The following is a 26,875-nucleotide window of genomic DNA, read 5'->3' on the forward strand; positions in this document are numbered from 1 at the left end:
GGGTCAGATATTTTGGTCCATATCTTGGCCATGACGACTTTGATATAAGGCATAGGGATGTTTACTGAACTAGGAGTACAGGGAAGATTTCTGACCAGATTCAGTTTGTGATATGGTTGCACAGAAAGGCTTAAAATAGCAGTTTTTTTCAGGGATGGTAGAAAAACATAACCTTATATAAGAAGGGCTTTGTATGGGGAAAGTCTGCATGGAAAAATACCATTAGGTATTGCTTTCTGATCACTATTTCTACTTCATCATCCTCATCTGGGAATTATGGCAGTGAAATCCCAGGCCTCTGCTCCATTTTTTCAGACCAGAATTCTTAGTTCTTCAACTTGTTGAAGGGGAAGGTGAGAACAAATTATTCTCTGCACTGCTTCACCTTGGAGAAGATTCACTCCCTTCCCCCACCCTTCCCCACCCCACCCGGAATATCCAATTACCAGCAATGATGGAAGCTTTCTAGAAGTCAGGTGGGGGTGGATTAGAAAGAAACTGCTAAAGGGAACAGAGCCTCCCCTCCCACCTATGTTCTCATTTGTGGTTGGCACCCTCCCTGATGGAACAGGGAAAGAAAGAGGCGTTTATTTGCTTTGTAGTTATTAAAATGCCCTTTTAACAGCCGGCAAATCTCAACGAATAATTCAAAGGTTTAATGTAGTCTGGCTGGAGTAGAATAGATTGAGGACACCACCACAAGTCAAGTCCCAGCAGCTTTTAGAAAAGTGAGACGAGAGGGGAAGAGTGGGGAGGCAGAGTCTTGGGTTCCATTAGAGGTCTGCTAATGACTCATCCATTAGCCCATGGCAAGTGGTTCCCCTTCTTTGTGCCTCAGTTTAATGACCTTTCATCTTTAGTAGGATAATAATATATCTCTTAGAGAGGGATCTTAAACTTTAATGCTGGTAAAATCTTTTAAGAGTTTTAGATAAAAGGTTCTGCATGATTGTACAGTGGTTATCATCAGATCTAGACAGAGCATTCCAGGCCAAGGAAGCCCAAAGATGAATAAGACAGATAATAACCTCAAAGAGGTTACTGGTAACAAAGTACAAATGATTAGTTCAATTAATGAGATACGAAGTATCATGGGAGCTCAGAGGAAAGGATGGAAATAAGCTCATCCCTTCTTCTTCCCTGGCCTAATATTCTTTTAAACACTGGTCAGTGAGGGTACTCTTGAGAAAAATCACCCGAATTCTGTCTGCCTCAGTTTCCTCATTTTTAAAATGAGGGGTTAGAACTCCTTGACTTCTAAGGGCCCTTTTAACTATAAATCTATGATCCTGATTAAAAGGAAAAAAAAATTAAAGACCTGGAACTGGAAGGGTGGTAGGTGAGGGGTGAGAATGGTATTCATCAATTCTCAAATGGCTGAACAAATTGTGTGAGAAAGCATTTTAATAGTATCTATCACCTAACCATAAGAGGAAGACAATTTTAGAAAATCTTGAATAATATAGAGTTAATAAAACCAAGAGAACAATTAAAAGACAGCCACATTGTAAAAAGACAAAACAACTTTGAAAGATTTAAGAATTCTGATCTTGGGGTGGCTAGGTGGCACAGTGGATAGAGCACCAGCCCTGGAGTCAGGAGTACCTGAGTTCAAATTCGGCCTCAGACACTTAATAATTACTTAGCTGTGTGGCCTTGGGCAAGCCACTTAACCCCATTGCCTAGCAAAAACTAAAAAAAAAAAAAAAAAAAAAAGAATTCTGATCTTAAGAACAAATGATCAACTCTACCTCTAAGAAAAGTTTTGGTGAAACATGCTAATGTTTCACACTTCCAGACTGAGAGGTGATGGGCTCAAAGTGCAGAAAGATATACATTTTTAGCCCTTATATGTGGACTCATTTTCCTTGAATATATTTGTTAAAGGGATTTTTTTTCTTTGAGTTTTTTAATAGGAAGTGGGGGTAAGAGGAAAAGTTAGCAACAGAGATTTGTTTTTTAAAAAAAGAACATTCCTGAAATATTTCTTAAAAGCACAGAAGAGAAAAAAAATAAGATTCCAAAGGAACTACAGACAAGCAGGAGAGTTTTGAAAGTAACATGGAATTTATTACATACATTTTTAAAATAGTAATTTATTTTTCTCTCAATTACATGTCAAGACAATTTTTTGCATTTATTTTTATCATAAGTTTTTATTTCCAATTACACATAAAGGTACTTTTCAACATTAATTTTTACAAAATTTTGAGTTCCAAATCTTTCTTTCCCTTCCTTCTCTCCTTGTTCCCCAAAACAGCAAACAATCTGACATAGGGTATGTAGTTAGCATTTATTTTTACAATATTTTGAGTTTCAAATTTTTCTCCTTCCTTCCTGACTCATTCCTCTCTTCTTATAATGGTAAGCAATTTGATATAGGATTTACATGAGTTAACATGTAAAGCTTATATTTTAAGCATAAATAGAATCACAGTTTTAGATGCAATCTCTCTTTCTTCTGCTGTATTGTGACTCTAGACAAGTCATTTGACCCTGTTTGCCTCAGTTTCCTGTGAAATGGCAAACCACTCAAATCCCCATATATATATATATATATATATATATATATATATATATATATATATATACCCCACATATATATATGGAAATGATCTTTTGGTGTTTAAGTTTAGATTCTTAAAACAAAATAAAATCTATGACTTTGTGATCTGAATTGTCCTCAGTGCCTATGAGTAAATCATTTAATTCCTCTGGGTCTCAATTTCATCATCTACAAAATTTGGTCAATAATTCTTTTTCTGTCTACATCTCAGTGTGACTGGAAGGGTAGGGTTTTGTAAATCTAAAAGCATTAGAGAAATGTGAGTTATTATTAACCACCCATTTCTTCAGGTCCTTTGCTTCCCTTATCAGTTTCCCTCTCTGGTATGTGGCTTGTGTCTGGACTAGAGATTGTACCACCCTTGCTGTGTAGCTGGCTTACACAGCTGTGAGCAGTGGGCTCCTTTCCCAGAAGCTTAGAGTCAGGTCACTGCTTCCCTCTGCTGCCCTAGGGAAATCTTTGAGCTTATAACAATCCTCATTGAATCCTGCCTAGGGTCCCTAAGAAAGAAAAACTTTGAGGACTTTGTTATTGTTACTGTTTGTCCTTCATTCTCAAAAAAAGACCATGACATCAGGGAGGTGATGCCATGACATGCAGGTGACTTGAATTTAAACAAGAGAGGGGTGGGCAAAGTCACCAGCCTTACTTTCTCCTCTGGAGCCTGGGTCCAGAGGCCAGATATGGATCAGGATGACTGGAGAGAGGGAAGTAACATAATCAAAGCCATCTGTTAGGAAGATTATTCTGGAAGCAATTTTCAGGATGAATGAGAAACCTGAAGGACAGGAGGTGGAAAGACCAGTTCGAGCTATTGCTCTAATCCCAGTAAAGTGAATTGAAGAATTCCACAGTAGTAACAGTGGAAATAAAAGAAGGGATGAAATCAAGAGACATTTGAAGGGCTGAGTACAGTTGATAAGAGAAGAATCAAAGCTGCATTTGGTCTTTTAAATCTGCATGACTGGGAGAGTGGTGGCATCATTAATAGAAACTCGCAAACCAAAGGTAACCATATAGGGTTATTGTAAAGATTTTGTTCAGTCATATAAGTTAGGCCCAACTTTTCAGGACCCCATTTGGGATGTTTCTTGGCAAAAATACTAGAATGGTTTGCTATTTTTTCTCCAGCTCATTTGACAGAGAAGGAAATTGAGGTAATCAGGGTTAAGTGACTTACCCAGGATTACACAGCTAATAAGTGTCTGAGGTCAGATGAGACAAATGGGGTTAAGAGGGATGACAAGAGTACAACAAATCCAATTTTAAATATATATAATTTGAAGTTCTAATAGGACATTTGAGATATAAATGTCTACTAACAGTTGGAAATGGAGGATTGAAGCTTAGAATTGAAGGACATAGTAGGTGGTTAATAAAACTTGTTGATTGATTAAGAGAGAGATTAGGGAGTCCTCTATATGAAGGAGACAAATGAAATACAGAGAGTGGATGAGATCACCAGGAGGCAGAGAGAGAAAAAAAGAAGACCAAGGATAATCCAGGGCTGTTATGAGGGTCAAATGAGATAATCATTGCAAAGCTCTCAGAAAGTGTCTAGTACTTACTAAGTGCTATTTACATTAGTTATTACTATTGTTGTTGCTATTATTATTTCAGGGGGCAAGTAGGTGCACTGTACAATGGCTAGTATGCCAAATCTGAAGTCAAGAAAATCTCAGTTCACATTCTCCCTCGGGCATTTAGTACTTAGGTGACTCCTGGCAAATTGGTTAACCTCTTAGCCTCAATTTCCCCTTTGTAAAATAAGAATAATAATGGACCTGCCTTAAAGGGTTATGGTAAGAATTTTGTTCAGTTGTATTAGTCATATCTGATTCTTCAGGACCCTATTTGGGGTTTTCTTGGCAAAGTTGCTGAAGTGGTTTGTCATTTCTTTCTCCAGTTCATTTGACAGATAAAGAAAATGAGGCAAACAGGATTAAATGACTTGACTAGAGTCACAAACTAGTAAGTGTCTGAGACTGGATTTGAATTCAGGTCTTCCTGACTACCGGCTCAGAGTTCTAGCCATAGTACCATCTCACTGCCCATTACAAGATTTAGATGAGATAATATGTAAAAAGGGTTCCACAAATCTTCAAGCACAACATAAATGCTATGAGAATGATGATGATGGTGATAATGTCTAAGAGCTAATGTGGTACAGTGGATATAGCATTGGCTTTGAAGTTACCAAACTTCAATCTGAATAGTGGTTCTGCTACTATCTGTTGGATCATGGCCATGTCCTTTAAATGCTGTGGGCCTCAGTGTTTTTCAGCTGTAAAACAGAGGAATGATACTAAGTGACTCTAAGTATCTTCCAGATTTTGATCTAAGATGATCCATGACCTCACTATAGGTGTTGGAGAGAGACAGAGATGAAATGGAATGAAAATATAACTAGATTGAGAGTTGTTCAGTACATGTTCGTGATCAACTGGGGAGCCTGGTTAGATACTTTTAGAACAGTAGTGTCAAACACAGAAAAGGGCCTAATCAACACACATAAGGATTCCCTAGGTCTACATAGACTTAGAAAAACCACATATTAACTGTATCTATGTTCTATTTCATTTTCATGTAATTGTTAATTATTTCCCAATGACATTTTAATCTGGTTCAGGCAGGGCCTTGGAAGTATTGTGGACAATAGAAAGTCTCTTATTAGACACCTCTGCCCTAGACTATGTTGTTTATGTTGTTTGTCCTTCATTCTGGAAAAGGATAAAGGAGATGGTGCTATGATATGCAAAACAAGTGGATTTGAGTGAGGAAGTACTGTGCAAAATCATCAGCCTCACTTTCTCAACCAGAACCTTCTAGGGGATGATAGGGATACCAGATAGGTATCAATATCAATAACCAGATAGGGATCAATATGACTGAAAATGACCCTGGATACAGTGGGGGATCTTGGCCTTTTTAAGATAAGGTCCTTTCCATTGCATATAGTTGGAAAAACAAATAAATAAAATATTAAAAATAAATTCATTAATTAAAAAAAGATAAGGTCTTTATCAGGTCTCAGTTTGAGACAATTCAGTGATCACCTAGACTATAATAGTGCTATTGATTACATCCCCAGTGCTTCCAGAATAAAAAGTTTGAACATCATTTTCCCAGATTTCTTATCACTCAGTTTCAGCTCAGTCACTAAATATATTTATATGATTACATGAAAATTGCTACTTTTCCCCTCTATGAGAAAGAATGTTCTTCCCCCCACCTTGCTTAAACATACTGAAGACAAAGAACTGACAAGTCTCTGTGATGAGCCAATTTGGGATCTGCTTAAGCTGGTACTTAAAATGGAGATAATCTACATGTGAATGCTTGCAGATGGAGCCTTAATGTGTTTATGAACAATGATAGAAGGATTTTATGCAGGAGGAGGCTACAGAGAGAATTTAACTGAATATGGAATTGAATACACTTGCATGTCAATGTGATGAGGCTGGAATTGCTTTGACCCTTGTAGTTAGTAGATTATCAAATTCTGTGTCTTGTTTTGTGGAGGTAGGGCTTCTCTGATAATCTTATGTAGGATTCATTAACCTTGTGGCCAGAGCTGGGATTAGAAGTAGACAAGATAGGCAGACACCTAGAGTGTAACTTGTGATTGCCTAAAAGAAGAGATATTTTTTAAGGTAGCCTTGGTGATGCCTATAAAGTATGGGTGGAGTTCTCTGTATCCTTGCTGGCATGGCCCCTATAGTGATGCACCACTTACTATATTAATATTATCTTTTATACATAAATGTACATAATTTTAACATCTGAAAATTCTGTTCCTTTTGGTTAGAAAGTACTCATTTGGTGCTGTCAATGTACCCAATGCTGTGCTGAATATATTTTAATACATTTCAGTAAACATTCAAATGTTTTGATGAAAACACACAGAATTCAGCAATTGTAAATATATTTAGAGGAAAGGCAGTATTTAAACCTACAGAAATTCTTAGTCTTGGCTCTGTGATCTCTCTGATTTCTGAAAACAATTTAAGGACTATAAAGAATGAATGCTGCCTTTCCTTCCCCTCTCTTCCTGCTCCCCCTTGATGCCTTTATTTCTTCTAAGTGTTCCCCAAGCTCTGAGAGAGGTTGTTGGATTGGATGGTGTGACTGGTGGAAAGGGTGGGATGGGTGGTATAGAGAGGAGAAGGAGGGGGAAGGTCATCCAAACCACCTCTACTTCAAACCCTCCTATAGCCATTTAAAGGCAGGAATTCTTTCCACATTATGACATGTAAATATTTTTTAATGCATAATTGTGACTGGGAATATCAGTCATCCCAAATCAGATTGTGGCTGAGTTCTTGTACTAGCTCAGCACATTTTCTCGAATTCATCATCCTGGGCATATTTAACCATGTAAAGACAGGCAGTTATTGATGGGATGGAAATGTTGAAATAGAAGCCAATACCCACTTTTGAGAACCATAGTCAGAGAGGTCTGATCTTCCCTAAAACTTTATGATTCCTTGGCCAAGTCACTCAATTATTTTTATTTCTCCATTGCATTATCAAGTGTTTATATCAGGTAAGAGTGAGTAAAATGTAAGATTCCCTGCCTTTTTAAATTTTCCTTTTTAAAGTGAAGTTTCTATCACGTGATGGGCCCAAGGATTAGACTTTTGGTATAGTTTGGTTCAGGGAGATCTAGTGCTTTCTTTTTTTTTTTTTTCTATAAATCTCAGTCTTCTTTAAAGTACCATCTTCAACTGTTTTCAGGCTTGTTGTAAGGCAGAAAAATTAGATTTAGTCAGAATGGTTCTCAAGGACAGAATGAATAGAAATTATTCAAATTTGGACTCAACATAGATTCTTCCTGACTAATTAGAACTGCTCCCAAATAGAATGGACTACTTTGAGTTTACCATTATTCAATGACCATTGTCAAAGATGCTATAGGAAGTGTTGATGCTTTAGGAAGGGATTGGAGTAGATGACATCTAATGTGACTTCCAACTTAAATAGTCCATGAATCTAGGAGACTTTGCACAGATAAGTTAAGGACTCTGATAGACCTCTGCTCTCATGATGTGTTTCCTCCAGAGCTGCAGATTGCAAGCCAGACCCCCATATCTTAACGCCACTCTTGTTCAATTCTCTTGTAAATCTCTTGCGGGTACTCTTCTTGTAGTTTTCTTAATTTTCATGGATAAAAGTAGAACATGTGGACCATCCATCAGTATTTCCCTCCTCACCCCTCCCTAACAATATTGAATGTCCAGATCCCCAGATTTGGTGGCACTATTCATTTGAAAATAGTGCAAGCAGTAACAAATAGTTATTAAGTACTATTGGATATTCAAGTACAAGGAGAATCATAGCTTCTGTTCTCAAGGAGCATTCTAATCAAGAAAGACAAAACACAAAAGACGTATTTAAAGGGGCAATCACACATAACAGGGAATCCAAGTGGAGTGAGGTTGGGGGGAGGTAGGGAAGAATAAACTACCTTTGAGGGTACATAGTGGCAAAGCATAGCTGGCCTGGACCTTTCCTCAAAATGGAGACCCTAGAAGAAATTCACCTACATCCCTTAAGTCATAGGCTCATAGATCTAGACTCTGGATGCAATTTACCTTTATTTGACAAGTCAAAGGCTCAGAAATCTAGGCCTTCATATCACAAGACATAGGCATAGATTTAGGACTAAAAAGGATCTCAGAGGGTATCTTCTCTAATCCCTTCATTTTATAGATAAGGAAATTTGTTCCAGGAATGGTGACTTTCCCAAGGTCCACTGGTAGTCAGCACTAGAAGTAGCATTTGAATCCAGATCCTCTGACTGGAGAAACTCTGATTCTTTCTACTGTGCTCTGCTTCCTCCTTCAAAATCTAAAACACCTTTTAAAAATAATTTTTCATCTTCCCAAGTTTCTGTAGGTGGATGTTGCTAAGTGACATGATTTGTAAGGTTTTTTCCCAGCTTGTGTGCATTGTTCTTAACCTGTGGTCTTTGTGGCTCTTGGGCTGTGTTCTCCCATGTCTGCTGACTCACATTCCTTTTACATCTCATGATTTGGGGGAAGAAGAATTTTCCAATCTTTCTGAAAAGAATCTCTCAGCTCACTACTTGATGATGAGTTCCCAGTTTAATTCCTCCATCTTGAACGTCTGTGACTTGTATGTGGACACCCAGACACGTCCTTGCACACATGGGTGTAGTCATATTCACTAACACACACTTAAATCTTCTTTTGACAGTTTCTTAAACCAAGGCAATTGCGCAGTCAGTTTTGCCTTAGTGCTCATTGGTCTCTCTACTATCTGAATGGAGGTGTTTAAGACTCACATGAACACATACAACCATTGCCTAACAATATAGCAAAGGTTACCTTGAATGCCCTAATTCCTTTCTGAATAAAACATGATATTAAATACTGTCTTGCTAGATGGTTATGTGCAATATTTGATGGATGTGTTCAGCTGTCTGCATCTATTTGTGGAAAGGGTAATATGATATTGACAAAGCACGATACCTTGGGAAAAGGAGACGATAATTTATCTTTGGTGGTTTTGGGGAAAATGTGGCTGAAATAGGTGGATTTTTAGTCCATCATATTTATTTGTTCAATGGACATCTGTTTTTTCTGGAACTGTCCCACTTATCAGAGAAATAGTGGAAATAAATAGATCAAAAAAGAAACAATTGTCTCCTGATTTCATTTAAAAGTTTGCTGTTAATCTAACATAGAGCACTTTTTTCCCTTCTTCTTTGTGATTGCTCAAAGCTAGCCTAGATTTGACCACAGGTGCATTTTATTATTAGTAGTAATAATAGCAATAATATTATTAATAGTAGCTAGTATTTACCTAGCACCTACTAAGAGTCAGACAATGTCTTAAACACTTACAAATGTCTCATCTGACTAAGCAAATCATGCCTGTATTATTGGTCTGGAATATAGGCCATTTTTGAATGTAGGTCACATTTTGAAAATGAGCTTTCTTAAAAGAAAGTAAGTCTATGCTCAAAAAACGTGCTGATTATGGGCCATGGTCAAGTTAATACAATCCAGATTTTGAGGAAATGGCACTTATTATATTTGTGCCAAGGGAACCCAAATGGAAATTCAGATTTATACAGATGGCAAATTAGGGGGTGATTATTTGTTCTCCAGACAGATCTGCTCTAGGATTACTTTAAGTGGCAAGATCTCTCATTTCACTGAAAATATAATGCTATTTATAGACATTCTGCAAAATACTAATATCCTGTCAAATGTCATTAATTGAGTCCATAAAAAAGGTGATTTAAGCTATAATAAAAAAACAAAGGGAAGTTATTTTAATGTAACAATATTATAAGTATCAAGAATCTAGTGTTATTCCTGCAGGGTTTTGTGAACATAGAAGAGAGGTTTGGCCTGAATTAATAAGTGAATGAATGAATGAAGCATTTTTAAGTATTTGCCATGCCCCCATGAACAAAAATACAAAAATATGTTATTGGTCCTCAAAGAGCTTAAATTATAAAGGGGAAGATAGCATATAAAGAGGATGATGACTGGGGTGGGATATTTTGGCTTGAAAAATAATATATAATGACTATACTACTCTGGGAAAGGTTTTTAACAATTTAGTGCCTAATAAGCAAGACTCAAAATTGCAGAGCAAGTATATATCTGCATATATAGAGAGACTTTGGTCATCAAAAGTATCTATCCCAATAAAATCAAATCTGATTTAAAAAAAAGTTAACAGATCAAATTCCCTATTGTTGGTTGCTAAGACTATTTATAGATTTTTGCAATTCCATTTAATGCTGCTATGAAAATTTTTACTATAGGATCAAAGTAATTGTGAAGTAAAGTTGTTCTGGATTTTGTTGTTCTGGTATTATATATGTTTGTCTTTTTACAAGGCACTTTCATATACTTTATATCATGTGAGCCTCACAATAGCATCTGGGTGTCCTAGTGGATCACTTAGATTCTAGAGTCAGGAAACCTGAATTCAAACACATGTTGTCTACAGGATATCGAACAAGTTACTTAACCTCTGAGTACCTCAGTTTCTCCCTTGTAAATCGGAGATCAGCGTAGCATATAACTCACAGGGTTGTTGTAAGGACAAAATGAGATAAAATATATTTGAAAAAACACTTTCAATCCCCAAAGCTCTATATGAATAACAGTAATCATTTTTATTATTGTTATTATTGCTATCCCCCTTCTCATCAAGGAAGCATATGGCAAGGGCATTTTCAGTATTCCCAATCTTGTCTGATACTAAAAATTAAACAGAATCCTACCTAGTAAGGACAGTAGCCTGCTTAAAAATATTGACAACTGACCCAAGTAGAGATCCAAGTCTTCTATTAACCACTATTATGATATTTCACTGCTCAAGAAAGGAACCCTGAATTTTTTAGAGTTTATGAAACAGAAACATGACCTATGGCAGCTACTCCTGAACTGAGATTTGGACTAAAGGCATATAAAGGGACTGGGCATCAGTTGACACAACTGAGTCCCAGATAGTTTATTGACTTACCCATGGTCACACAGGGTAGTGGTCACAGGTAGTGGTAGAAGCAGGATTTCCATTTTGGTTCTCTGAATCCAATCCTCTTTCCACATTGCTTCTAAGGACCAGCCTAGCTAAGTGTGAAGAATTTCAGCCAGAGAAGATTGGTTGACCAGGTACTGTCTCTTCTGCAGGATATACTCTACTCTTGATAACTTTAAGGTATCAATATCTCCTAGTTCACTAAAAATATATAACTCTTTTTGCAGAAGTTTTGTCCAATGAGAATCAGGTTGTGGAGAAGCCAAGAGGCCCTATATAAAAGCAGGGTTTGTAGGGAGCTTGATTCTAGGACTAGAAATTGGACATGAGGCTGCAGTGACTGTTAATAGAGATAATGGGGATTTCTAAGCACTGAGCAATGACTAACATCTGTGCTCTTTTCAGAACATCGAACTGAAGGTGGAAGTAGAGAGCCTGAAGAGGGAAATCCAGGAAAAGCAGCAAGACCTTGATAAAACATGGTGAGCCCCCTCTCAGTTTTGTCTCTTGAGGGGTCTCAGGTATTCCTTTGGACCTCAACTCTAGACTTCTATCCCCAAAAGAGATTAGCACACTCAGAAAGCAGTCAAGTAAATCTGATTTCAGATTCAGCCTCAGACATTAACCAGTTGTTTGACTATTGTCTTAATTTTCTCATTTGTAAAAATATTCTTGTTCAGTCTTTTTTCATTTGTGTCAAACTTTTTATGAGCCCATTTGAGGTTTTCTTGGCAACGATGTTGGAATGGCTTGCCATTTCCTTTTCCAGTTCATTGGACAGATGAGGAAATTGAGGCAAACAATATAAAGTGACTTGTCCAGGGTCACATAGTTAGCAAAGGCCAGATTTGAACTCAGGGAATTGAGTCTTCTTGACTTCAGTCCTGGGCCTTAACCCCCCCCCTTTTTTTTTTTGTAAAATGAAGATAATAGTTGCATCTACCTCCAGGGTTCTTGTAAGAATTAAATGATATAATATTTATTTTATTTTGTTTTTGCAAGGCAATGAAGTTAAGTGACTTGCCTAAAGTCACACAGCTGGGTAATTATTAAGTGTCTGAGGTTGGATTTGAACTCAGGTCTTCCAGACTCCAGGACCACTGCTCTAACTAGCAGCCCTCATGAGATATTATTTGTAAAGCACTTAATACAGTTCCTATAATACAGTAGGTGATTAATAAATGTTTGTTTCTTCTTTTCCCTTCCCAATAGGGCTTCTCTTCCAAGGGAACCTAAAAGAGACTGTGAAGTAGGTCCCTGAGAGTAGGATAAACCTCCACCACTCTGCAGTAGAGGGTAGTTGCTAGGAAAGGAGGGCAGCAGGCTCCCAAGGAGCTTCTCAATGAGACTGGAGTAGCATTGAGCATGGTCATCTCTGTAGGGTCTCCTCTGGTCACCTTGGATTCAGCCCTCAGAAGTGAAACATAGTTTCTCTAGAGTCAGCATCTCTAATCAATATTTCATAGCTTTGGAAATGAAGACATGGCTGGAAATGGATTGTAGTCCAGGAATGATTAAGAACTTGAAAGAAAAAGCCAAACTGCATTAAGAATCACTCAGCACTTGGCTCTGAAAATGCCCATCATCTTCCTTTCCTTCTCTCTTTCCCCGATCCCCCTAAGTTTAAGGACAGCTGCCTGCCATCTATAAATAAGTCAATGGCACCTGATTGACTTACTCTGGAGCCTCTGGGCATTCCTGTGGATAGCAGAGAAGGGTGACTGTGCCAAAGTCTTGAGCTCTCCTGTATAAAATGGTTGGCATTCCACCAAAAGAAAACTGTTCAAAGCTCTGGGAGGGGGCTACACAGATTTCTATAGATGGCCTGCTTTTGACTTCTGCTGTGGGAGGCAATGAGAATTCATACAAGAGAGGTTTGGGTTAGAAGGCAACAAAAAGGAAGATTCAAGGGGTAGAAAGTTGTGAATTGGGTAGGCTTTCCTCCATATTTTCTGAAAGGCTCCCTTTCCAATTTCTTGAATCTGTAGTAACAGTGAAATTTTGGGGGAGACTAATAATCCACAGGATTTAATTAAAAAAACACCAAGTATACTGAGTTTCTTAAATAATATCAGAGAGGGGATTGGAAAGAAGTTCACTCTTTGACATGCTTTCCCTATTAAAGATCCATGAGAAGTCTATCTCCTCCTGCTCCAAATGACTTGAAGTTACAAGGGCCCTTGATGTCTTCACCTACTATTCCCCCCCATAACACTAATGTATGTCAGTGTATCAGCCCATCGTATCTGGGACCATCTTCAGTCATTTTGATCCCTATCTGGTCACTGCACCTGAATGACTCTGGAGGATGAAGTGAGGCTGATGATTTTGCCCTCTCTCATTTAAATCTAATTCACTTGTATGTCATAGCATCACCTCCCTGACGACACGGTTCTCTTGGAGAATAAAGGGGACACAATAACAACAACCAACATATATTAAGCCCTAGGTGCAAGGCAGTATGCTAAGCACTGGGGATATAAATTAAAAACAACTAAAAAAAGCCCTACAGCTCTACTCTCAAGGAGCTTATAATCTAATGGGGGAAGGAGGAAAGGAGACAACATACAGAAGGAAATGGATAAAGGGGAATGGGAAGACTGGGAAAATACTTGACATTGCAGGTATGGTAGGAAAGTTAGATAACTGCTAAAATACAGTCGAGTGAAAAATGAGGAGAGTTGCTTAGTTGATGTTTTGTCCTTGCAGGGCAGCAACAGAGAATCTGAATAGCCATAATGAAACGGAGCTCCGGCGCCATTATGAAGAGAGGCAGCAAGAAACTGAGCATGTGTATGAGCTGCTGGAGAACAAGATCCAACTTTTACAAGAGGTAAACATCCAAATTTCTTCCTTAAACCTTCTGATTCCTAACTGTAGAACGGGAATAATCTTGCGTTCAATACTCATCCCTGCAGAGTTCTGGTGAAGCGAGTATAGATAATTTCTATTTCTAAACCACATAGTTCAATAAACATGAGAACATGTGATATATTTTTACATACAGTGAGGCAGGAAATTGGTATAGTGGATAAAGCACCAGACCTGGAGTCAGGGAGACCTGAATTGAAAATCCAAATTCAGACACTTATTAGTTGTATGACCCTGGCCAAGTCAATTAACCTCAGTTTGCCTCAGTTTCCTCTTATGGAAAAAGGGAATGATAATAATGAGATAATATTTAAAAATCATATAGCATATTGCTTTGTACATAAAAATATTATATAAAATTCGTTATATTTATTATTATTAAATTGAACTATTATGATTATTATATAAAATATTGATCCATATTTGATATTTTCATATAATATTATCATGAAATGTGATATTATAAACCTGTGAGATCTCAAGTGTTTCTTCTCTATCCAGGAGACCAAGCTTGCAAAGATCGAGGCTGAGAGAATGGCAGCACTGGTGGAGGCTGAGAAAGAATGCAATCTGGAATTAACTGAGAAACTGAAGGAGGTCACCAAGGATGGGGAGGACATATCAGGAATTAAGGGTCAGGATAATAAGAACTGCATTGCCCTGGCCCAGAGAGACAGGTAGGTTACGTGGGCTATTCTTTGACTTACTCTCTCGCTTTTCAATTTCTTATTGATGCCAGAACATCATTGCACTATCTCTGACACAAAGGAGACTTTAGGAGGTCAAAATGGTTCTAAAACAGGGCACTAGGGGGCGGCTAGGTGGCACAGTGGATAAAGCACTGACCCTGGAGTCAGGAGTGCTTGGGTTCAGGTCTGGTCTCAGACACTTAATAATTACCTAGCTGTGTGGTCTTGGGCAAGCCACTTAACCCCATTGCCTAGCAAAAACCTAAAAAAATAAAAAATAAAACAGAGCACCAGGAGGTCCAGAAGATGAACCTCAAGTAATTTGGAGCTTGTAGTGACATATCAATACCAGTCTCCCAATTCTTTCATAGTGTCATCAACTTAAATATTCTAGGATTTGCTATTTTTCATAGCTAAGATTTTTTAAATGTCAGAAAATCACAAGATTAAAGCTTTGATCACTTCCAATGGCTAGTATGGACTTGATCAGAGGAGAGGGAAGTCTAAAAACTAGCTTATCTAGACCCAGGATGATGAGGAGTAAGTATGAGCATTATATTTTACATCTCACTCTCTCTTTTTTCAGTTTTTTTAAATGGTTTTATTTTCATGATCTTATTTCATCATCAAAACAAACATAAAGTAAAAAAGGAAAGTATCTCAATCCCCATTTTATAGACAGCAGCAAGTAGAATCAAAAGAGGGAACCGGACTTGGTGTTAGAGATCTGAATTCTGATCCCAGATCTTGCTATTGACTACCCTGGAGAAGTCATTCCCTCTTTGGGCCTCTATAAAATGAAAGGTATGGGTAAAGTGTGGCATATTAGATCACCGGACAGAAAGATCTGAAATGGAATCCTGCCACAGTGATTAGTAGCCATTTTACCCTGGACACATCATCTCACACTGGGTGATATTGGTTTCCCCATCTGTAAAATGGAGACAACAGTGTTGTGAAGAATAATGAATGTCTAACACACCATGACAGCAATTATCTTGTTTTAAGCTTAAGGAACAGCATAATAGCCCTTAAGATCTACTTGGATCTCTCTTCTTCAATTTTAGGAGCCTCCAGGTACAAAATTTTCTAACAATTAGGGCAGAGGTTAGCTTACCTTTATATCTGCTTCTAGTTAATTCCTATCCTCTGTGGTTGGGACAAGAGCCAGCATGTTGAGTGTTTTGGTAATGAAACAGCAGCCCACATTCTAATGTCTGTGGATGAGCAAGGGAAGCTGAGGAAAGAGCTAACATTTTCTTGGAACTTCTCTCAGCCTGGGTCCTCTAAATCTGAGTTGCCTTTTGAGACAATGTCTGCCCTTCATAGATTCTTCTCTCTCATAGTTCAACCATCTATTTTCTCCTCAAGAGAGCACTGGAAATGCCAGGTTTGCTTCAACCTATTAGTTCTACGATTATTTCTTTCTTTTATACAATTTGATTGAGGAGAAGGAGGGAATAGGGAAAGAACACATCCAGTTTCATACAATGGCTTTGATTGATTCAAGGACTTTCCATGGGTCTCATTCAGGTTGTTTGAATTAATGCAACCAACAGTGACAAAGGCATCAGAGCTAAAGTAGGGTGGTTCCAACCTCACCTATTAATATAGGTGCTTACTATGCACAAAGCACTGGATTTATGCAGATTTGGAGATACAAATAGAAAAGCAGAGACAGTCCTTGCTCTTCAGAAATTTCTCATTCTGATAGAAAGTCAAGAGAGATAACATTATGTAAAGATTTTGCAAGCCATAAAGTCAACTAGCATTCATTAAACATCAACTCAGTAGCAAGGTTAGCTATTATTATTAGGACCAGATGGCCTCTTATTTACTTCCTATTTATCCTGTCTATAATTGTTTGTACAGATTGTTTTGCTTATTGTCTCCATGCAAGTTCCTTGAGTGTAGGTACTGTCTTTTTTTCTTCCCCCCCATAACTTAGCAGTTTCTTGTGCATAGTAGATGCTTAATATCAATCAATAAATTAATAAATGTTTATTTTTTGACTGATTAATCAGATTCTTTCAGCTCTAATAGCCTATGATTCCAACTGAGGAAAATCATTTAAAAATGTTTTATGACTTGCCTCAAGCCACAGAGCTAGATAGCAGCAGAAACAGGATAAAACTAGTCCTTCCCAATACCCTCCCCAGTCCAGTGCTCTTTTTACTAGCCAGTTTAGTTTGTTCTGTCTTTTGAGTTTGCTTTAAATCAAAGTTTTATCATGACTGATTTTTTTCCTTATTCCAGAAGGATTGATGAGTTGAGCGAACGCCTTGCTGCCCAGGAGAAGCTTGTTGAACAGCTGTCCAGAGAGAAGCAAGAACTATTGCAGCATTTGGAAGAACACAAGGGCATGGACATCCAGGTAAGACTCAGGTTGCCTGCCGGGGAGATCATCTTCATCATTTCCTCAACCCCAGTTCCTGGTCAACGGGACCATTTGTTGTCTGGGCAGTCAACAGTCTAGTTATACTATCTGGGAAACCTTCCTTTATACTTTGTTGAAGTTGAATTGGGTCAATTATTATTTATAGGAAGCATGGAGGAAAAGTAGCAGAGGAAGGTTTGTACTCCCCACAAATGAGATACTTAATTTGAATAAACTGAGGAGTAATTTTTTTCACTGAATTCTAGATTATATCTCTGCTCAATTGACATTGACAGTCATGTCTTTGACATCATACCACTGACAGTTGTGAGATGCTCTGTCAGAAGGGAGTTATAAAGTTATTTAGTACAAACCCTTCATTTTACAGATGAGGAAACTTTAAGCAAGAGAGGGCAAGTGATTTTCCTGAAGTCATACAGGTAGGAAATAGATATGTTTATAGATATATGAGACTTGTATGAAAGTAGGCAAAGGCAGAGCAAAAAAGAAAAGAATAAAAGTTTTACTGACCTCAAGACATTGGAGGTATTGAAGATATGTCTATCTAATGCCATACAAAGAATTGCTGGCATGAAGGCAGGTTGGTTATTTTTTTTGGTGCAAGGCAATGGGGTTAAGCCCAAGGTCACACAGCTAGGTAATTATTAAGTGTCTGAGGTCTGATTTGAACTTAGGTCCCTCTAACTCCAGAGCAGGTGCTCTATTCATTGTGCCATCTAGCTGTGAAGGGAATTCTTAAGGAAAGTTCTCTCATTGTTCTGAGCAATGGTAGCTTCACTGGAATAAGTGGAAGGGAACACTCATTTAGGTTGATAAATTTTGGCACTTGATTAAAAATCATTCTAATAATTATATATATATATATACACATTCTTACAGATTTGATGCATATTCATTCCTTGGTTTTGGTAAATGCTAAAATGCATGTTTCAGTATTTAAAATGCTTTTTCAAAGGTCCAGCCTTTGAAAAATCCCTAACTTCAATAGATTGGCATTTCCCCCATCTATGAACACAATCAACCAGCAAGTATACCTACTTTATTTGAGGCACTAGATTAGGCATTGGAGATACAAATACAAAAGTGAAGTAGTCCCTGCCCTCATGGAACTCACATTCTATCAGGGAAGACATCATGTATGAGCATTTGCAAGACTATTCATACACAAGAATGTATGGTAGTCAGTTAATAAGTATTTATTAACTGTGCCAAGATTTGGGGATACAAAGAAAGATCATGGGGACAACATGGGGGGGGACAACAAGCAAATAACTCTGTACCAAAAAAGATACAGAATAAACTGGAAATTATCAACAGAGGGCAGGTACAAGAATGAAGTGGGGTTGGGAAAGGTTTCCTGTAGAAGGTAGGATTTTAACTGGAACTTCAAGGAAGCCAGGAGGGGGAAGATGATCAAGAAACAGAAGAGATAGCATATATATGTATATGTATTTTTAAAATACGCCAACAAGAAATAAATGTATGTGTGTATGTATAGGTGTATGCAAAATGTGTTACAACCCCTCCCCTACTTAATAGATAGTCTTCATGAATTTTGGGGGCACCAAAAATCCATAACTTAGCAATCAACCTTTTTATTTTTTATTTTTGCAAGACAATGGGATTAAGTGACTTGCCCAAGCTCATATAGCGGGGTAATTATTAAGTGTCTGAGGCTAGATTTGAACTTAGGTCGTCCTGATTCCAGGGCCAGTACTCTAGCCACTTTGCTACCTAGCTACCCCTGCAGCCAACCTTCTAGGGATGAACCCCCCAAAGTTAATTAGATTGGTCATCAGACAATAAACACAATCTATTTTCAGGACCCAGATTCAAAACATTCTTAGCTCCTAGTAGTCTGAAGATCTAGCTTTCAGAAACTTAGGGCAACTCCATAGCATTGGAAGAGGATTTAACTGAAGTACAAAAATAGGTCCTAAAATGTGCAAATAATAAATTGACCGAATCAGACTAGAATTAGTATAATTCAAAGATATAATTGCCTAAATATGGAAATTGGTTTCAGTGCTATGGAAATGTGTGGAGTGCATTTGAATCTAGTGACCACTTCAAGGGAATTCATTATTTGTACTAATTAGGACCCAGCTTTAATATTTCCAACAAAAGTAAGAAAATCAGGGTCTTTTAAATCAGTCATTCTTTTGAATGAAAAACAAAGGGTTGAAAAGTGATTCTCCTTTACCATCTAATTTTTTCCCCCTTGAACCTGTGATTTAATTGTTTTAATGAGCTCCCTCTACTAGAGCAGATAGTATCTTTACTGCCATTCATAGTCAGCCCTTAATATTAACCCTGCATTTGGGGTTCTTTAAGATTTCCATGATACTTTTAAAATTTCTCTTTTATTTTCACAACAATCCTGGTAGGTAAGTGCTTTTATTATCCTCATTTACAGATAAGGAAACTGAGACAGTCAATGATCTTGTTCAGGGTCACATAGCCAGTAAACTGGAGTTGAACTCAGTTCTTTCTGACTCTAGGACCAGTATTATCTACACCTAGATGTCTAGAGAGTACTACTACTACTACTACTACTACTACTACTACTACTACTACTACTACTATTTATTTAGAGCTTACTATATTAGATATATTAGATAGTATGGTGGTAGGTATAGTACTAAGCAAAAGTGCTCAATACATTATCTTTTTTTTTTTTGATCCTCACAACATCCCTGGGAAATATGTGCTTTTATTTTTCCCATTTTACAGATGAAGAAACTGAAGCAAACAGAGGTTAAATGACTTGTCCAGGGAGAAATTTCCTAGTCAGTAAATTTCTTAGGCTGGATTTGAACTCAGGTCTTTTTGAATACCAGATCCAGCATTATATCTTCTTTGGCACATAGATAGTACAACTCTATTAATAGAGATCAGTCATTTTTAGTCTTACTTGATGACTCTTCCTGCTCTTTACCATCAATCTCCTTATAGTGTTAGCAGGAATAGGAGTAGGAATGGTCGTAGTAGTCATAGTAGTAGTAGTAGCTGCAGAAGTAGCAGCAGCAGCAGCAGCAGCAGCAGCAGTAGTAGTAGTAGTAACAGTAGGAGGAGGCAGAGGAGTAGCAGCAGGTAGCAGTAGTTACAGTAGCAGTAGCATTAACAGTAGTAGTAGTAATAGTGGTAGTGGTACAGCAGGAATAGTAGCAATAGCAGGAGGAAGAAGAGTAGCAGCAGCAGCAGCAGGAGCAGAGGCAGTAGCAGCAGAAATAGTAATAGAAGTAGGAATAGTAGTAATGGTAGCAGCAGAAGTAGCAGTAGCAGCAGCTATAGTAGTAGCAGTAGCAGGAGGAAGAAAAGTTGCAGAAATAGCAGCAGTAACAGTAGTAGGAATAATCATTGTAATGTGGTAGCAGCAGAAGTAGCGGTAGCAGCAGCTAGAGTAGCAGTAGCAGTAGGAGGAGGAAGAGAAGTAGCAATAATAGCAATAGTAGTAATAAGAATAGTAGTAGTGGAAGCAGCAGAAGTAAGAGTAGAAGCAGCAATAGGAGGAGTAGCAGCAGGAGGAGGAAGAAGAATTAGCAGCAGTAAAAGCAGCAATAGTAGCAATAGTAGTAGCAGCAGAAGTAATAGTAGTAGTAGCAGCAGCAGGAATAGCTAAAATTTCTATAGTGCTTTTCAATTTGATCCTCATGAGGGGTCTTGGGGTGGGGGCTACATGCTGTTATTATCCTCAATTTATAGATTAGGAAACCATCCAATAGGGTAGAAGTAACAGCTAGCAAGTGTCTGACTAGCTTGGATTTGAACTCATCTTCCTGATTCCTGGTCTAGTATTCTGTCCATCACCATCTAGCTACCTGGACAGAGCATTCATCTCAGAGAGATACCTGGGGGCATGTTGAGGGATTAGGTAAGGTTACCCAGGGTCACAGTGCCAGAATGCATCCGAGGTGGATCATAAATCTAGGTCTTCCTGACATTGAAGCTGTCTCTCTGCTCTATAGTCTAAAATAATACATTCTGGTCATTAAATGAATACATGGAATATATCAAAAAATAAGCTCTGGGCATAAAGGAATAGATGGCCCTACCTGATCATACTGCATTTGAGAGGTTCTTGAATCTTCCTTGTCAGAGCTCAGGGGCTGAACCTTCAAGGACAACACCTAGTGGGTATGAGTGACTGATGGCCCCGATTATGACCTGGAGACAGATGGCAGGAAGGGTGGGGCATATCAAAGAGCACCATTCTGAAAATACCCTAATGACTCCTGCTGGCATTGCCATAAATCTTCATCAAGAGGATTGTCTTCCTGCTGCTCCTCATCTCGGAGTAATCATTCCCTGCCCTACCCTATTAGTTGGTTTTAATATGGTTGGACTACTCCAGCTGTTGGTCTGCTGCACAGAATTTGGGTGACACCAGCAGTAACCACAATCCATCAGTTTGGTGTCCAGTGTCTGAATCCCTGTGCCCTGTCGAGAATTGTGGGTGTTGGTCATTGGCTCTGTTAATATTCATCTTGCTTGATAGAGTGGGGACCTCTTGTGGAGGGAGCTCTATTTATTGGTGCACATTGGGAGATTCAGTGAGTCAAGTCACTCGGAAATTCCGTAAGAATATTAACAAAATAAGAAAGGGAGTTTACAATGATTATTGTAGACTGAGACCTCATTCATTCAGCAAACATTTATTAAGCACCTACTATGTACTTAACATTCCTAATATTTTATATTTATAGTCCAATATCTTATTATATAATTGTATAATAAAATTGTATATATTTATATTAATATTCCAATGTCATAGTAAAGGATATTGATAAAGGCAACATCTTTGTTTATATTAATATCCCAGTGTTATATTAAAGGAGACCTTTTGATATCACAGTGTTTAAAGTCCTGGGATACAAAAATAAAGCCCTTTCTAAATTCATAAGATTGTTTCAAGGATCTAATGAGATCATATTTGCAAAGCTCAGTGCCTGACACATAGTACCCGTGATTAATAAATGCCTATTCTCTTCCCTTCCCATAGAATTGTTCCAATGGGAAGGGCCACCTTCAGATGCAGTAGATTTTCCTTTACTGTAGATCTTCAAGAAAGACTTGGATGATTATTTGTTGGTTAAGTGTCAGGAGGAAAGGGTATTTAGTTTGAATTGGATGAAGGGCCTCGGAGGTCCCTTCTAGGTCTCAGATTCTGTGACTTTGTGGCTTCTCTGGCTTTGTGGAAGTAGACTTAACAAAATGTGGCTGCCATTTGGAAATAAATAATGATTAGGTTGGAAATCTGATCAAGTAGAAGGATGGCAGTGCTATTAACAAGAGTAGAAAATATTAGGAAGGGCAGAGCTCTGTCCTTTGCCCCTGGAACAAGTCTCTGGGGCTCTGACCACATTCAGATCCTGATCCCAGTCTAGGCCCCCCCATAGAACAGCAGGGGCCCCCCCACCTCAGCCCCATGGCAGAGGGGGGCGCATATGGTTATTCACAGACCAGGAGGGAGGACAGAGCCTCACACACTGAGACCCTTGTGGGAGTGCCCCAAAAGCTCAGGAAGCACCCCCAAAACAGGCTTAGGCTGGGAAAATGAACAAGCAAAGAAACAAGAGGAAGACCATTGAGAAATATTTTGCAAATGAGCCCAAGAAGGATCAAAATACTCAGTCTGAAGATGAGGAAGCACAAGCTCCTGCATCTAAAGACTCCAAGAAAAACAGAAATTGGGCTGAGGCTATGACAGAGCTCAAAAAAGACTTTGAAAAATCAAATGAGAGAGTTGGAAGAAAAACTGGGAAAAGAAAGGAGAGAGATGCAGGAAAAACATGAAAATGAAGTCAGCAGATTAGTCAAGGAAATCCAAAAAAAATGCTGAAGAAAATAGCATGCTAAAAACCAGCTTAGGTCAGATGGATAAAACAGTTCAAAAAGTTATTGAGGAGAAGAATGCTTTAAAAAGCAAAATTGGCCAGATGGAAAAAAGAGATAAGAAAACTCTCTGAGGAGAACAAATCCTTCAGACAAAGAATAGAATTCAGGGAGATTGATGAATTTAACAGAAATCAGGAATCAATACTTCAAAACCAAAAAAATGAAAAATTAGAAGAAAATGTGAAATATTTCATTGAAAAAATAACTGATATGGAAAACAGACTTAGGAAAGATAATTTAAAAATTATTGGAATACCTGAAAGTCATGATCAGGAAAAGAGCCTTGACATCATTTTCAAAGAATTACTACAGGAAAATTGCCCTGATATTCTAGAAGTAGAGGGCAAAATAGAAATGGAGAGAATCCACCGATCCCCCTGAGAAAGAGATCCCAAAAAACCAACCCCCAGGAATATTATAGCCAAGTTCCAGAACTCCCAAGTCAAAGAGAAAATATCACAAGCAGCCAGTTCAAATATCGTGGAGCTGCAGTCAGGATCACACAGGACTTAGCAGCAGCTACATTGGAAGCTCATAGGGCTTGGAATACAATATACCGGAAGGCAAAAGAGCTTAGAATGCAGCCAAGAATGAACCACCCAGCAAGGCTGAATGTCCTCTTCCAGGGAAAAAGATGGACTTTCAATGAACCAGGGGAATTTCAAATGTTCCTTTTGGAATGGCCAGAGCTGAACAGAAGGTTTGATCTTCAGATACAGGACTCAGGTGAAGCACAGAGATTGGAGGAGAGGGGGGGAAATATGAGGGACTTAATGAGGATGAACTGCATGTATAGAAAAATGATACTGATAATATTCATATGAACCATTTCAGTTAATAGAGCAGGTAGAGGAAGCTTTTATAGTGGAAGCACAGGAGAAAGCTGAATTCAAAGATAAAATATGGTGTAAAAATGGAATCAATAGGAAAAAAAAGGGAAATGGAATGGGAGAAAGAAAAAGGAGAGGGGGAATAGTCCAAGATATTCCACATAATAAGATTTTTTTTATTACAATGAGCTATTGCAATGATATGGAAGGGGGAAGGCAAGGGGGAATGAGGGAACCTTTGCTCCCATCAGAGATGGCTAGGTGTGGAAATAGCATATATATACTCAATGGGGTATACACATCTAGAGTAAGAAGGAGGGGAGAGCAGGGGGAAGGGGTGGAGATATGAATAAAGGAGGAGAGGATGGACCATGGGGGGAGAGTGGTCAGATATAACACATTTTCTTTTTTTACTTCTTGCAAGGGGCTGGGATTGGATGGCCTGCCCAGGACCATAGGGCCAGGTGGATTCTGGGCCTCAGGGGTGGTATGGGGGCTCAGGGCTTCTTGGCCCCAGGACCAGGGATCTGTCCACTGTGCCACTCAGCGACCCTACAGCAGAGTCAGAGTGAAAGGAGAGAGAAAATACAGTACATGGTAGTGGAGAAATAAGAAAGGAAGGAGTTGCGATCAGCAATGGCAACGGTGGAAAAATAAGGAAGTAACTTTTGTGATGGATTTATCATAAAGAATGTGATCCCCCCATGACAGAGTTGTTGGTGTTAGAACAAAGACTGAAGCACATTTTTTGTTATTATTATTTGGGGGAGGGTGCAGGGCAAGTGGGGCTGGGTGGCCTGCCTGGGGCCACATAGCAGGATGATCTTTGGGTGTCTGGGGCCAGATTCGGACTCAGGTGCTCCTGGCTCAAGGGCCAATGCTCTGTCTGCCACCCAGCCACCCCTACTATTATTACTATTTTATTTTATTTTAGGTCTTTTTTTTTCTTCTTTTTGGTTTTTGCAGGGCAGTGGGGATCGGGTGGCTTGCATGTCACATGGCTGGGTGATTATTGGGTTTACGAGGCTGGATATGGACTCTGGTGCTCGTGGCTCCAGGGCTGGTGCTTCATCCATTGCGCCACCTGGCCATACCTACAATTATTACTATTTTTTTAATTTTAATTTTTTTCTCTTCCCTGTACTTTTTTCGCCCAAGCAAATCTATCTATATTCATGGGGGGAGGGGTATTTTGTTTATTTGTAAGCAAGAATATTTTATTAATGTAAAAAACATTTATACAAAATGAGAATAAAAAATAAATTAAAAAAAAGAAAATATTAGGAAGAGGAGAGGATGTGGAAGAGAAAGTTCAGTTCTTCTGTTTTGGATATATTTAAAATGCCTATAGAACAGCCAGTAGGTAATTGTTGATGAAGACGGAAACTTAGAAGAGATACTAAGGCTGAATGTGTTGAAATGAGGGTTTAGAGAGATGAACTGAAACCAGTGGGAATTGATGAAATCAGTAAGAGAGATGATGAGGAAAGAAGAAAAGAGGATCCAGACTAGAAGCCTGGGATACACTCACACCTAAGTGCAGGACATGAACAAAGATCCTGCAAAAGAAGCTGAGTAGGATTGGCCAAAAAGATAACAAGAACCCCAACCGAGCCATGTTATCAAAACCTAGGGAAGAAAGAATGCTAGAAGGAAGGAAGGACTCCAGAGAGATAAAGGAGGAAAAGAAATGAGAAAAGGCCACTAGATTTGACCATTGAGAGATCATTGGTAACCTTGGAGAAAGTAGAGTCAGTGAAAGAATGAGGGATTAAAGCACATAATAGGGAGTTGAGGAATGAAAGTAGGAGAAAAGGAAGCAATTTGTGTGGACAATTTTTCTTAGGATTCAGTTATAAAAAGAGGAGTAACTTGAAAGAATGATGTCACATGAAGGATTGTTGTTGTTTTAATAAAGCTGGGGTAGATCTGGAATATTTATAAAGTAGCAGAAAAGGAACCGGTGGAATTTAAATAGAATTTAATAGAATTTAAATTCTTTGGGTATGTGCACTTTTTTTGAGATTGGGTTTTTTGGTTGTTGTTTGTTTCTGTTTTTGTCTTTAGATACACAGTACTCAACAAAAAGTGCTTGGCATATAACAGTAGACACTTAATAACTGTTGAAAGAATGCCTGACACAACTCTGCTGATTCTATTCTATTTCTCACCCCATACCCAGATCCAGGAAAGAGTTCATAAGACTTTTGCAATTCATTTTGATAGAACTTCTGGCTAGCACCCTATGTACCCTCATAACCTGATGATACAGCATCCATTTATCTTCTCTTTTAGAAGAACTTGACATGAGAGAGAGAGAGAGAGAGAGAGAGAGAGAGAGAGAGAGAGAGAGAGAGAGAGAGAGAGAGAGAGAGACCGAGACCCTTCTAAAGCATGCAGAATGAAAAACTCCTGCTTCTCCCTCTTTGATTCTGTGACTGGAAGAGCTCATTCTTCAACAGCAAGCATTTTGAGTAGAGTAGTTATATGGCGGGTTCTCCAAAGTGGTGTAAATATAATTCAAGTAGGTAATTGAAACCTTCATGCAAACCCTCAGGAATCCCATGAAAGACTAGCTACATCCCATGCCATGCCCCATGTCATCACACATAAACACAGTGGATACTAGAGCCAAGGGGAGGAGAGTGAGGGATTTTCATTTACCTTCCCTAACTACAACCCATCCTGAGGAAGACAGAAGAATATAAACAATTTCTCTACTATAACGTCTTGGGAAAAGATATTCATCATCTGTTTAAAATAACTTACAGGAAAACTCAATTGTGTGAACTGTGAGCTGTCTATGAGATCAGAGAAAGGAGGTTGATCATTAACAACTGGAGAAGTTACTGGGGTTTTTAGCCCTCATTTGTGATGATTATTTAGAAAGAAGGGTCAGCATAGTCACAAAATTAGCAAGAGATATTACAATGGGAACCAGAACTAGGACCATGGAACAAAAGACTTGAGAAGTGCTAACACTGCTATCACCTATCACTGGGTCACCTGAGTGAGTAGGGCTGCTAAAAAGAACAAAGTCATAGGTTTGATTTGCCTATAGGTCTTTTCATATAGGAAAACAATTTTTTAAAAAAAA

The 26,875-nt window shown here is 38.4% G+C and overlaps 1 protein-coding gene across 10 annotated transcripts in view; it reads left to right on the forward strand.

Moving 5' to 3' along the window:
- PDE4DIP (phosphodiesterase 4D interacting protein) overlaps window positions 1-26,875 on the forward strand; it is a 239,330-nt gene that overhangs the window by 92,213 nt on the left and 120,242 nt on the right. For 9 of the 10 annotated variants that reach the window (XM_074188585.1, XM_074188592.1, XM_074188587.1 and 6 more), the window contains 4 exons: window positions 11,498-11,574; window positions 13,802-13,925; window positions 14,465-14,640; window positions 16,909-17,026. In XM_074188585.1, coding sequence (XP_074044686.1) covers window positions 11,498-11,574; window positions 13,802-13,925; window positions 14,465-14,640; window positions 16,909-17,026 — 495 coding nt within the window. The remainder of the gene's footprint in view (window positions 1-11,497; window positions 11,575-13,801; window positions 13,926-14,464; window positions 14,641-16,908; window positions 17,027-26,875) is intronic. The other variant, XM_074188586.1, reaches the window with a different exon arrangement.

Source organism: Macrotis lagotis, chromosome 5, assembly GCF_037893015.1.
Source record: "Macrotis lagotis isolate mMagLag1 chromosome 5, bilby.v1.9.chrom.fasta, whole genome shotgun sequence".
NCBI classification, from domain to species: Eukaryota; Metazoa; Chordata; class Mammalia; order Peramelemorphia; family Peramelidae; genus Macrotis; species Macrotis lagotis.